Source organism: Xenia sp. Carnegie-2017, unplaced genomic scaffold (assembly GCF_021976095.1).
Source record: "Xenia sp. Carnegie-2017 unplaced genomic scaffold, XeniaSp_v1 HiC_scaffold_25, whole genome shotgun sequence".
NCBI lineage: Eukaryota > Metazoa > Cnidaria > Anthozoa > Malacalcyonacea > Xeniidae > Xenia > Xenia sp. Carnegie-2017.
Genome location: NW_025813488.1, coordinates 6,825,330 through 6,837,589, shown reverse-complemented (window position 1 = coordinate 6,837,589; position 12,260 = coordinate 6,825,330). Strand labels below are relative to the sequence as shown.

Genomic DNA, 12,260 nt, shown 5'->3' with positions numbered 1-12,260 from the left:
TCATGCTTTCCTTCAAATACTAACACGACACTTGTCGAATATTGAATTAAAAACAAGTTCCGAATATTTCAAAATCTATACACAAAGATTTAGGGAATAGAGTGAAAGAAAATCCACGAGTGAAATCAAAATTTCCTGGGAACTTCTAAAATAACGAGGTTTCTGTATTTAAAAAGTGCTCGTACAAAGATATTTGATTGTACTATAAACAGACAAATGACAAAACGTTTGCAGTTTTTCGCAAAAGCGATAATCATATTAACGATCCTCTATAAACATGCAGTAAATATGATACATAATTTCCGCAAACCCACGCCAATTAGATCTGTAAACAATTTGTACGTGCAGGACGATGAAATAAAAACTCCAACACACACAACGCTTACTTGATTGTAGGGAGAACATACTCTGTCAATATCAAATTCAAAGTGAAAGAAAAGCATCGCACCATATTATCTAGGGTCTCACTATGATAATTGGGAGGCATTTCCAAAACGTCTATCCTTCCTATGTCTATGGATTCCTTATTCTTACAAGTTTGATGAAAGTACATCTAATGGCCAATGCTGGTGATTTGGGAAAAATGTGCAACTCGACTCAAACAAACCAGACAAATTGCACAAGGAATGAGATTGGTTCTCGTAATCAAAGTGATGTAAGTTTATAAACAAAAACTATTGTATGTAACTGCAAAAATCATTTTATTTGGTCTGATGAATTAATTTAAAGTCAATGAAATGTTTTGTTGACTGGAAAGAAATGCATTCAAAGAAATGCGGTAGGTGCAAAAAAATCTCATATTAAAAAAAGTCAAAAAGCCACAATAGTCTAACTGAAGCCATCGGGTAAAATTCATCTTATTGAACAATCTTATAATTCTTGTATTTATTATTTCCTTTATGCGATTTTTATGGCATTATCAGAAGTTGGTTTACGCCAAGCCTGAAACTGAATACGTTTAAAAGGAAAGATTTTTCTATCTAAAACACGCGGAACTTTAGCGCTTTTATTTTAGATACAAACTTCTTCACAGTATAATGTGCAGTGATTTTAGAATTATTTGCAACATTTCCAATATTTATAAGACCACCATCAACTACAATAATTGTACCTCTCCATAATTTCTGTAAGTTATTTATTATCATATGCTCCATCTCGAAATCAAATAATCTAAAGTGTTCACAATATTTTAATACATGTCACGCAAAAAGAGACTTAGAATAAAAATCATATGATAAATAATCATATCAAATCCTCGTGTCAAGCGCAGCAGAAATGATTTCCGTCTCACAATTACATTTGCGAATTCTTTGTTGCTGTCCAACTTCTGTAAAAGTCTCCACATTTCCCCTTTTGCTAGCACGTAATATGCAGCAAAGACTGCAGAAAATGGCAGTTCTACGAGTTCGTATTTAAAATTTTTATAACTCATCCCCGAAGCCTTGAGGTGTATCCGCTTCTGAAATGCTTCCGTATTCTGTAATTCGTAACACTTGCTGAGTGCAAAACTTGCACACTTGCAGTGGAAAACTACGTCTAAAAGAAATGAAATAGACTGACAAGAGATAATGCATTGAATTAATGCATTTCTAAAATTCTTGCACTTTTCTTCTCCACCATTGAGAAATATGACAGTTTACAATGCATTTAAAATTTTCATATGTTTCATTGAAGAATAAATCCAAGAACAGTATCTCGTTTGGTTATGAAACATTAATAACAATAATGGTGGTCTCATTGCAACATATAATAAACATATATTTATGTATTTAATAAGAAACCGAAGAAAAGTTTCTCACTTCCTCAAGATATATTAATAACAACAATGGTGATCTCCACAGTTGGTGTCCTTACAAATGGTCTTCTTATTGTTGTTATTGTGAAGGATCCTTTAAACAAACTAAGACGAGGACCGTGGATTACCATCTTAAGCTTATCTATAGCTGACATCACTGCATCTTTATCCCAATTCATGATTGTTGGATTGGGTAAATTGTTCGAGGTCAAACCATCAGAAGCTGTCATTTATTCTGTCCTTTTCTTTTGGATGTTTGGGGCTGCGGGCTCATTTTTTCACTTGACATCACTCACATGGCAAACTTACATAATTGCAAAGTATCCCATACGTTGCCGACAGATGTTGTCTACAAGAAAAATATACATATTATGCGTGACTGTTTGGTTGATTGCCATTGGCATGGCATTTGGTGAACTCACATCAATTTACAGCAAGAAAATGAACAGCTTATGTACACCTATATCACGGTATATGCTGTCTTGGAAATCGCTGTTTTACTTCAGATCATATTGAAGTGTTTCATACTTAAGGTTGTATTGTAAAGTCGACAAGACACTAAAGTAAATGCTGAATAGCACAACACTAAACACCTTGAAATTGCAAAGACAATCATTGTGCTGAATGTCTTATTATTGGTAACTGCATTTCCTTTTTTTGTCGCCAAACAAGTGGAGTTTATTCAAAGGCTAGGGAAACTACAAGGTGAATTGGCTTGGCGCTTTTCGTATTACTATACGCCAGTGGCCATGGTGAATTTTGCTGTCAATCCAATTGTGTATGCACTGAGGCTTCCAAATTATCGAAACAGTATGAAGGCGTTGTTTAAAAAGACTGGAATTGTTTCCATCAAAAAACCAGGGCATTCAATCTTTTCACTTCGTACTAGTGCTAGTAAAGCTGTATGATAGATAATATGTTCTAAACTCAATTTGATGAAAAATGTACGAATAGTGCTAATAGTTTTTATTGGAAGAATAAATTCCAAAACAACTGTGTGGTCAAAAAAATTATCCCGATTATTACTACAATACTTATCACTTTTTTGATTCTACGTAACTTCAAAAGCGAGAGCAATAATTGTGAATACTTTAATGAGACCATTTGCGATTAAGAAACATTTGCGATGTAACTACATTCATCATTCATAACTTTATGATTAATATATAAATTTTTTATCTGGGTATAGTATAGGTAATATTAGCATAGTTTTAAAGGGAAGATGAAAGAAAAAGAAACTATCATGATTTGTAGCGAGATTTAAACTGACTAAAACTTACAGCCAACTTTTTGATTTTTCTTTTCATGAGAAAGATCAGGAGTGTAATACTTTTTTAACGGTACATATCATTAATCAAATAAACCTTGAACTTAGAGACGTTACAGATTTGCTTAATGCTTCGATAAAAAATTTGAAAGAAAAAATGAGTCTTGCTTGTTTGTTAAGTTTTCTATAGCTTGTTGAAAAAATGACAACAAACTTACTTCATATATCGGCTGCTACTTGGTGGTTATATTGGAAAACAAATACTTCGGTATAAACAGAGCTTCGTTCCATCGCTCAAAGAGTAAGCTGATCTGTTCAAAATAAAGAAAATGTGTACGCAGCTAACGTACAGTCGCAAGTGCACGGACAGCTTAAATACAGAATCCTTTCATCACAGGCATATGAGACCATTTGCATGGTTTTTATTCTACTTGCGTTATGATGAAAAGTTTGCTTACACAAAAAATTCTTGTGATGACCCAAAGCACAAACTTACATTGTCTGCTGGAACAGGAAATTTTGCTATAGCATTTATTAGTACGTTATTCTTAACATTGAACGAATTTATGTTTTGAAATATGACAAATTAAGATACCTACAACAAAGACTTTGCTAAGAATTCTCAATAACATGAGACCACTCTGGGCCCTGGTAAAGCCATAACTTTTTAATAACAACAAGACGTTCTGTACACGAATAAAATTTATTTTGGTGAGTGAATCAGTTCACTGCAATATTGAAAAAACTAGACGACTGACCACATTATGAAATAGAACTGCCAAGGTGAGACATCATTAGTCATTTATCAAGAATTTAATGATACGTCAAAACGCAAGGATGGATTTAGGACAGGGTTGAAGAGAAATATGCACCACCACCCACAGTCTTAGATACACAAGATGGAAGTCAATTTCCCTGCAAAATACTAATATATCAAACAATTAATGGACACACTTAACAATCGGGCCTCCCCCCCTCCCACATACACTGACACACAGACACACACAAACCATCATCTCTGATCATTTCGGTGAAGACGGAAGACATTTCCTTTAATCACAATAAGAAATATGTTTGTATAACAGGAGGATGCCACTGCACTAAGAAGATTAGTACAATCAACACGTGCACAAATCCAACCACTTTAGCGGGAAAAGATCGATAACTATTTTCACTTCACAAGAAGAAATCATTGATTTTAATCTGAGCCAAGAACATTGACAGACAAGAAAGAAAAGAGAGCTTCAATCTAAAACTTTGATCCCGTCATTGGCTAATGACATTCAAAGTGAAAGATATGAAATTTTTGAAAGACGTAGCTGTTCAAAACAATAACGACAGACTCACAGGTACTTCAGACAAAATGCACATCAGAACACACACCCACGGTTATAGATTTATACATAATAAAGTCTCCCTTTAGAGAGCTTTTTGCTCTGTATATCATGTTATACACCATTATTATTTGAGCAAAACCAAAATACATTTTCAGAAAATACAAGCAGCATCAGAGCAACGTCCTCAAAACCAGTGGTTTGCCAATGTTTAAGTGGTTTGCCCGTGTTTAAGTGGTTTTCATGTTTTGCATTTTCGCTATTCATCTATGTCAATGGGGTTCAAGAAAACTTACTCAAACAATCAAGAAACTTTGTAAGGAATTGAACACAGTGTATAGATAATAGCTATTATATCACTCTAACGACACATTTTTGCTTATCACAAATTCTAGCCCAGATTACAATACGCTTAAGTACGAGTGCATATATAAAAAAACAAAGGTGTTTTCGGCACGCGTTTTAATAAACTAAATGCTCCATGATCAAATAAATACACGTCACACAGACTGCCAAAAATTACGTACTTGACGTCAAATTCATGCTAACTAAGCAAGAAGTATATAAATGTTTTCATGTTGAGTGCATGATCAATTTTTAAATATATACTATAGTATGATTTTAGAATTTTGATATACATTTGTATATATAGTATAAGAGAGCCAGTAGTTTATCAGTCTATTTGACTGTTGTCTGTTACTCTCTTGAAATAAAATTTTTATACATACTTAAACATATATACAAGGTTAAATTATAATATCCGTTGAACTCAAAACACCTGGAGCAATATTTTTACCGCCATATTTGAATTTTAAATTCAAGAATAAAATATCTTTTTCTCTTGTGCAAATGTGACTGGATTTCTTGCGGGGAATTTCGTTTTTAACGGAACAAGAAATTTTTGAAAAGATTTTTGACATTAACAAGCGACATAAATAATGTTTTATCAACACGAGGCTCGAGAGTTAAGACTTAAGAGCATCGGCAAAATTCATCACATAATTACAAAAACAAAATACGCTAACAAATTTGTACTTACTCCTTAAAAAAAAAACAGCTAATCTTTATAATCTTCTTGTGAATGCTGTCATGGAAAAGATCATTTCACACCGTACTCTCCACAAATTGGTCTTAAAATTCATAAATAAAACAAACAATCTCATCTCAACCATTCTCAATTCTCAACTATGAACTTTGATAATACACTGGACACCAGTTCGTGGGCACAGATGCAATCAAAGTATCTAAGCACCTGCGTAAAGGCAAGTTAATAACAACTTACCACACAATAATCTGATCAGACATCATACGATCAGACTTTGTGCCTGCAAAGCCAGTGAAAGGTACTTCTCATAAAACCTAAAAATCAAAATACGCTTTGTGTGATAAATTAAATATTACATGATATGTCATCTTGCTATAATGGACATTTGACTGTCTCCATGACAAATATGCACAATGTTTGAATTGTCTCCCCTGCAAAATCTCTAATCATCTTATTTGAGTGAAAGTAGTGATGGAAAATGGGAAAAAAGACTTATCTAATATACACACGAAAAACAAAATCATTAAACTTATTTTTGAAGAGTCATTCAGAAGAGTCATTCATGAAGAATTATTCAGTAAAAGCTGCCATTGATCAAAATGACGGCATAAGATGCAAAAGAATTGCTAAAAGGACTAGGGTGAAGAATTGTGAAAACCCTCAATGTTTAGCTCGGGATGAATGGATTATAGGCTAGTTAGCGATCGTGTGATTTTGTCTTTTAAGGATTCAAACTTTAAATTAGGAGTAAGTTACCGTATATGACGGTGGTGTGTATGCAAAATCATTGGAAACCTTTCATGAATACCCTTTAAATCAGAGGTAAGAGAGTCAGAAACACTGATTGTAATTACTTAACATTACTCACTATGTCTAACAATGGTAGATTAATTAAAATCATTTTGAAGAATTGAATATTAAAGAAATAGCAATATTCGTCTTGTGTACAAAGGTGTGGCTGTTTGTATTAGTTTCAGTGTTGATGACATTTTTATACACTATATCTTATACATTGATTACTGATATTTTTCAACGTCTTTCTTATTAATCTCTCGTGTTTTGCATCATTTACATGATAATTTGGCTTATCAGAAAAAGAACTTTCGTGGCATAATACATTTCATAAGTCAATAGAAAGTTGTCAAACTCTGTTGGGGTGAAAACATACACTTTAAAAGATTATTGTTACTTTGCATAATTATTCAAAATGTGTTTTTAATATGTCAAAAGAAAAGTGTTTTTGTCATTGTGCGCCAAGACTCTTGAAAGAAGAACATCAGGTAAGAGAGTGATTACACAAAACATAAACTAATTTTAGTTAAAAAGATTTGTAAACAGAGACAAAAGTTTTACCATTATGTATGTGCATGCAATTCTCCATACATTGTTTATAATTTTCACAAATCCTTAATTCTACTCAAGTTACGGCAAACGTTGTCAATACATTCGCACAGACGGAAATTTCCTCTTGCAATTAATGCCGAATAAAATGTATTCTCAGTTAATTTATTCACACCTGTGATTATAAATATTTTATTACCATAATTTCCAATTAGCAGCAATTTTAAAAAACACTTGAGAAAAACGACGATTTTTTTGAGAGCAAACATGTTTCGACATTATCAGAATGCCATCTTCAGTGCAGAGTGGTTAGTGTTAAGTAATATGATACGTAATATAATATGATATGAATAAATTAATTACAATGAATAGGATTATGATTCAGTTACTAAATATAAAATATTTACAAAAAAGGAAAAGAAAAATAAGTATTAAGAACTTATAACAAAAAATATTATTATAAAGTAAATATAGTGTTGTAGTGGTGAACTTGGATATTTAAATCGGGATTAGTTTTATTAATGTGTAGAGCTTCCTTGATTTTGAGTGAGAAAGTGGATTGATCAATGTCGATGATTTTAAAACAGGAAGGTGAAATTTGTTTTACATGAAGGAGAGGCTTGAAGATGTTTGTAGATAGTGGAGTTTTTGTCTGTGTGAGTATGTTCCTTTATCCTGGTAGATAATTGGCGAGAAGTTTCACCAATATAGCAGGGAATTACATCCCGCACATGAAAATTGATAAACTACCATAGATTTGGAAAGTTCGGGAAGTGGGTCTTTAAACGAAAATAAAGATTTTATTTTAAAAGGTGTGAAAATAAGTTTAACGTCAATGTCAGTGCAGTAGCGTTTAATGATTTGTGTGAGTTTGCGTTGTGTGTGTCGTGAGTAATCACCTATGTAAGGTAGTTTGAAATAACGTTTATTGTCAGGTTGTTGTATATCGTTAGTGTTAGTTGTGGCGTTAGATGAGTCAGTGCTTATCTTGTTGTCCAAATAGTGTTGTATAGTGTTGTTGATGAAATGAAAAGGAAAAGAATTACGTTGGAGAGTGAATATTAGTTTCTTTAAATCACGTTGAAAGCCGATGTCTGTGTTGTTAAGTTTCCGTGCTCTGTCGGTCAGTGTTCGTATCAGTCCAATTTTGTAATTTAATGGTGTGAAACTAAAAAAGTTAGTCAGTAGTCCTGTATATGTTGGTTTGTGGTACGTAGAGGTCATACAGTTTTCATGTGATTTAGTTAGTAAGATGTCAAGAAAGGGTAACTGATTGTCTTGTTCGGTTTCGTATGTAAAGTTTATGTTTTGATGTTGTTTGTTGATGTATTCGTAAAAGAGTAATGCTTCGTCTTTGTTATGAAAAATACAAAAAATGTCGTCAACGTATCTGCGGTAAAATAAAGGTTTGTTGTTGCCGTAGTTATTTAACCAGTTTCGTTCGTGAAAACCCATGAAAATGTTGGTTAGAATGGGTGCCAAGGGTGAACCTTTACCCCGTCAATTTGGTCGTAGTACTTACCGTTAAATAAAAAATGAGTCTCGGCCGTAGCGATGTTAAACAATAGTTTTAGTTCTGTTCTGTTCATTTTGAATGTAGGGTTGTTGGTAAAAATTAAATCAATAGCAATGTCTATGGTTTCGGTCAGTGGTATGTTGGTAAAAAGGCTTTCAACGTCAAAAGAAATAAAGAATTTGTCATGTGGAGCGTTAGTGTTAAAAGATAAAAAATCATCGACAAAACTAAAAGAATCTTTAGTAGAATGGTCATTAGGTATTAGGGGTTGGAGTAAAGAGCTGAGGTATTTGGCTAATTTGTAGTTATATGAATTGATTGAAGAATTTATAGGTCTGATAGGAGGTATGTCATTGATATTGTTTAATTTATGAAGTTTAGGTAAACCATATAATCGAGCTGGCTGTGAACCTCTAGGGTACATTTCTTGAAATGATTTTCGTTAATAGAGTTCTTTTCTTTAAGTTACGTAGCAGTCGTTGTAACTTTGCTTCACGGGAAATTGTAGGATCATGATCGAGTGGTTTGAACTTAGATAAATTGTTAATTATAGTGAGGCAAGAGTTAATGTATACCTGACGATCCATAATGACTACACCATTGCCTTTGTCAGGTTTAAGAACAATGATTTTGTCATTATTACGAATGTTCCTTAGAATTTTATGTTTCTTCAGGTCTTTAGGAGTTGGATGGTAGGAAGTTACGTACGTGTGTGCCAAGTGACCAAGTTCCGTTTTTAGTATTGAATAGTCCTCTTGTTTGATAAGTTTATTTCTTAATGAATAATGGATTCGTTCGAATGTTGCCAGAATGTCGGAGGAGTGGATTCTTGGAGGTTTGATGCTGAAGTTGAGACCGTTTTTTAGAGCGTTAAGTTCATCTTCGCTTAACTTTAAAGATGATAGGTTGGTGACAGTGTCTTTGTGAGTGAATGGTATAGCCTTGTTTATGGTCAAATTATTTAGTTTCTTACGGTGTGTCGAAATTATTTTGTTTAGTTGTTTGTCGACATTCATTTTGAGGGCTTTATTCAAGATATGCCAGTCAATTGGGTTAAGAAAGCTTTTGATTTCTTCTGTTTTGTTCGTCAAGTCCCTATCCAGTGTCCGTAGTTCTTTAGATCTCTTCGTTATCGTAGTTCGTAGTAAACGCTTTCGAATGTGGTATGTATCTCGATTGTCAACATTAGGCAGTGGAAAACACAGGAAGAAACTAATATTCACCCTCCAACGTAATTCTTTTCCTTTTCATTTCATCAACAACACTATACAACACTATTTGGACAACAAGATAAGCACTGACTCATCTAACGCCACAACTAACACTAACGATATACAACAACCTGACAATAAACGTTATTTCAAACTACCTTACATAGGTGATTACTCACGACACACACAACGCAAACTCACACAAATCATTAAACGCTACTGCACTGACATTGACGTTAAACTTATTTTCACACCTTTTAAAATAAAATCTTTATTTTCGTTTAAAGACCCACTTCCCGAACTTTCCAAATCTATGGTAGTTTATCAATTTTCATGTGCGGGATGTAATTCCCTATATTGGTGAAACTTCTCGCCAATTATCTACCAGGATAAAGGAACATACTCACACAGACAAAACTCCACTATCTACAAACATCTTCAAGCCTCTCCTTCATGTAAAAACAAATTCTCACCTTCCTGTTTTAAAATCATCGACATTGATCAATCCACTTTCTCACTCAAAATCAAGGAAGCTCTACACATTAATAAAACTAATCCCGATTTAAATATCCAAGTTCACCACTACAACACTATATTTACTTTATAATAATATTTTTTGTTATAAGTTCTTAATACTTATTTTTCTTTTCCTTTTTTGTAAATATTTTATATTTAGTAACTGAATCATAATCCTATTCATTGTAATTAATTTATTCATATCATATTACGTATCATATTACTTAACACTAACCACTCTGCACTGAAGATGGCATTCTGATAATGTCGAAACATGTTTGCTCTCAAAAAAATCGTCGTTTTTCTCAAGTGTTTTTTAAAATATTTTATTCTATTATATAACATGTTATATCAAAGAAAATCGTTGTTGAGAAAAAATCTCATTTTGTACACTACAAAATGATGTCCTAGTCAATGTTACTATTAGCTACGAACAAAAAAGCAAGCGATGTTTCGATTTTTTCTCAACTCACCTCGATGTGAGTGGCGTTTTGATACCATGCTACACAATGCATATCCAATTATATTTTCAAGATACTAGGTAAATTGTTTTCCAAAAATTGTTTGTTGATCATGTTGAAGAGTGATCAGGTGCGTACAGGTTTGTTGATCGTTGCAAAATGTATCGGCAAGGACTTGTATTTGGGGTCAAATAATTAGAAACGTGAATGTGATGAATGTTTTTTAGTTCTATGGGATATCAAATTTTTGTTCCAACGTTTTATGGTCTAAATTGACATTAGCATTTCACTTCTTAACTGATGAAACTTTTCCTCATGCATCACAAGATTCTGATTTGGATGAAATTTTTGCATCAGTAATTTGAATGCTTTGCTTGCTGGTAAATGCATTTGATTTTACTGGGGTCATAATGTAGTTAAAAATGTTATATAGGTTTCAGCAAGGTTTGCGTCAGTTAACACTAAAAAATTAATGTTTCAAACGTTTTATTAAGGAATACTGCCTATAGTGACATTCGTTAACTTTCTGTGGAAAAGTTGTGAGTTTGTCCATTTTATCAATCATTTGTCGCACATGATTTACGTACCGCAGGGTGAATCATGATTCCAAGAAGCTATTACTTCTACTTTTAATGTGCCCTCTCAGCATAATTAACATAATCAACATTAGTCTTGCGTACTTTAAGTAAGTGGATTTTTGTCTGCATTGATCGAGTTGATCATATTTTGTCTAATGCACAAATTTATTAATGTGAAAGCTTCGTTAAGTGTATGCTTGTTGATGTACAAACTGCGTCATGCATAAACATCCTTGGTAAATGAATCATGTGCATTGAATTCTATTTCATCTTCCAAATCAATTATTTTGATTTAGAAACGTTCAAGGTCTTGCATGAATTACATTTGACGCTTCTAGTGTTGATTTCAAATCGCCTGCTCAAATAAACATATCCGACACGTGAAAAAGCAGCTGCACAGGCAAACTGATAAGATTGAATAATTTTTCATGGCATGTGAAAGTGGTGCTCATTTTGATGATGAAGTCATTTTGTAATGCACAGTAACATTCTCTGAATATTTGGCTCTGGTTTTGTTTTGTCCTAAAGACACTTCGACGTTGTTTTCGTCATTTTTTTGGCATTGTCAGATTTCTTTAAAATCTGTCACTCATTTTCATTAAAGTTAATGGGTGAATGTGTCTGGGTCACTGCGTAGGATGATTGATCTCATTCGCAGTAAAACATCTTATTATAGCTGTGCAAATGATTCTCGAATGAAACTCCCAGTTAAAGGGACCTTATCTACATTTAACGTGTCTTCGTCATGATGCAAAATTCGACACACTGAGCCATCTCCATCTTCAACAACAGCATTAGAAGGCAATAGTTAATCACACCTTAATAATGGAATTATATTTACTTAATAAAAATTTTACAAGCATATTAGAATTTTCATCATGTATAATATAAACGTTAGATGGATGTCAATGAAATACAAAGAATACCATACATAAGGCAAAAGTTTTCACTATTCGATTAAACAATGAACAAGGTATGATGTTCTCATTGAATATTTGACAACTACTCGCTAAAGACAAGGATGGGGGCAGTCTTTGCGGTTATTAAAATTTGTGATTACCATATGCATTTAATCACGAATTTCAACACTCTTTTTTATGCATCACGTATATTTAACCACTCGTTTTGTGTTACACAACTTAAGTTACCTCAAATATTTCCATTATCAAAACAGTGTATGATAATCTTGTATACTA

At 33.0% G+C, this 12,260-nt stretch overlaps 2 protein-coding genes across 8 annotated transcripts in view; both read left to right on the top strand.

Annotated features, from left to right (window-relative positions):
* Positions 1 to 12,260, top strand: part of LOC124453058 (P2Y purinoceptor 4-like) — an 82,150-nt gene that overhangs the window by 64,658 nt on the left and 5,232 nt on the right. The window lies entirely within an intron of this gene.
* LOC124453063 (cannabinoid receptor 1-like) overlaps positions 429 to 12,260 on the top strand; it is a 29,528-nt gene continuing 17,696 nt past the window's right edge. For 2 of the 5 annotated variants that reach the window (XM_047003782.1, XM_047003781.1), the window contains exon 1: positions 6,643 to 6,721. Coding sequence is in view for 1 of the 5 variants with exons in the window: in XM_047003783.1 (XP_046859739.1) it covers positions 470 to 655; positions 1,778 to 1,844 (253 nt within the window). In the remaining 4 variants the exon portion in view is untranslated. Of the gene's footprint in view, positions 656 to 1,777; positions 1,845 to 6,642; positions 6,722 to 12,260 lie in introns of those variants that run through there. The other 3 variants (XM_047003780.1, XM_047003779.1, XM_047003783.1) reach the window with 2 other exon arrangements.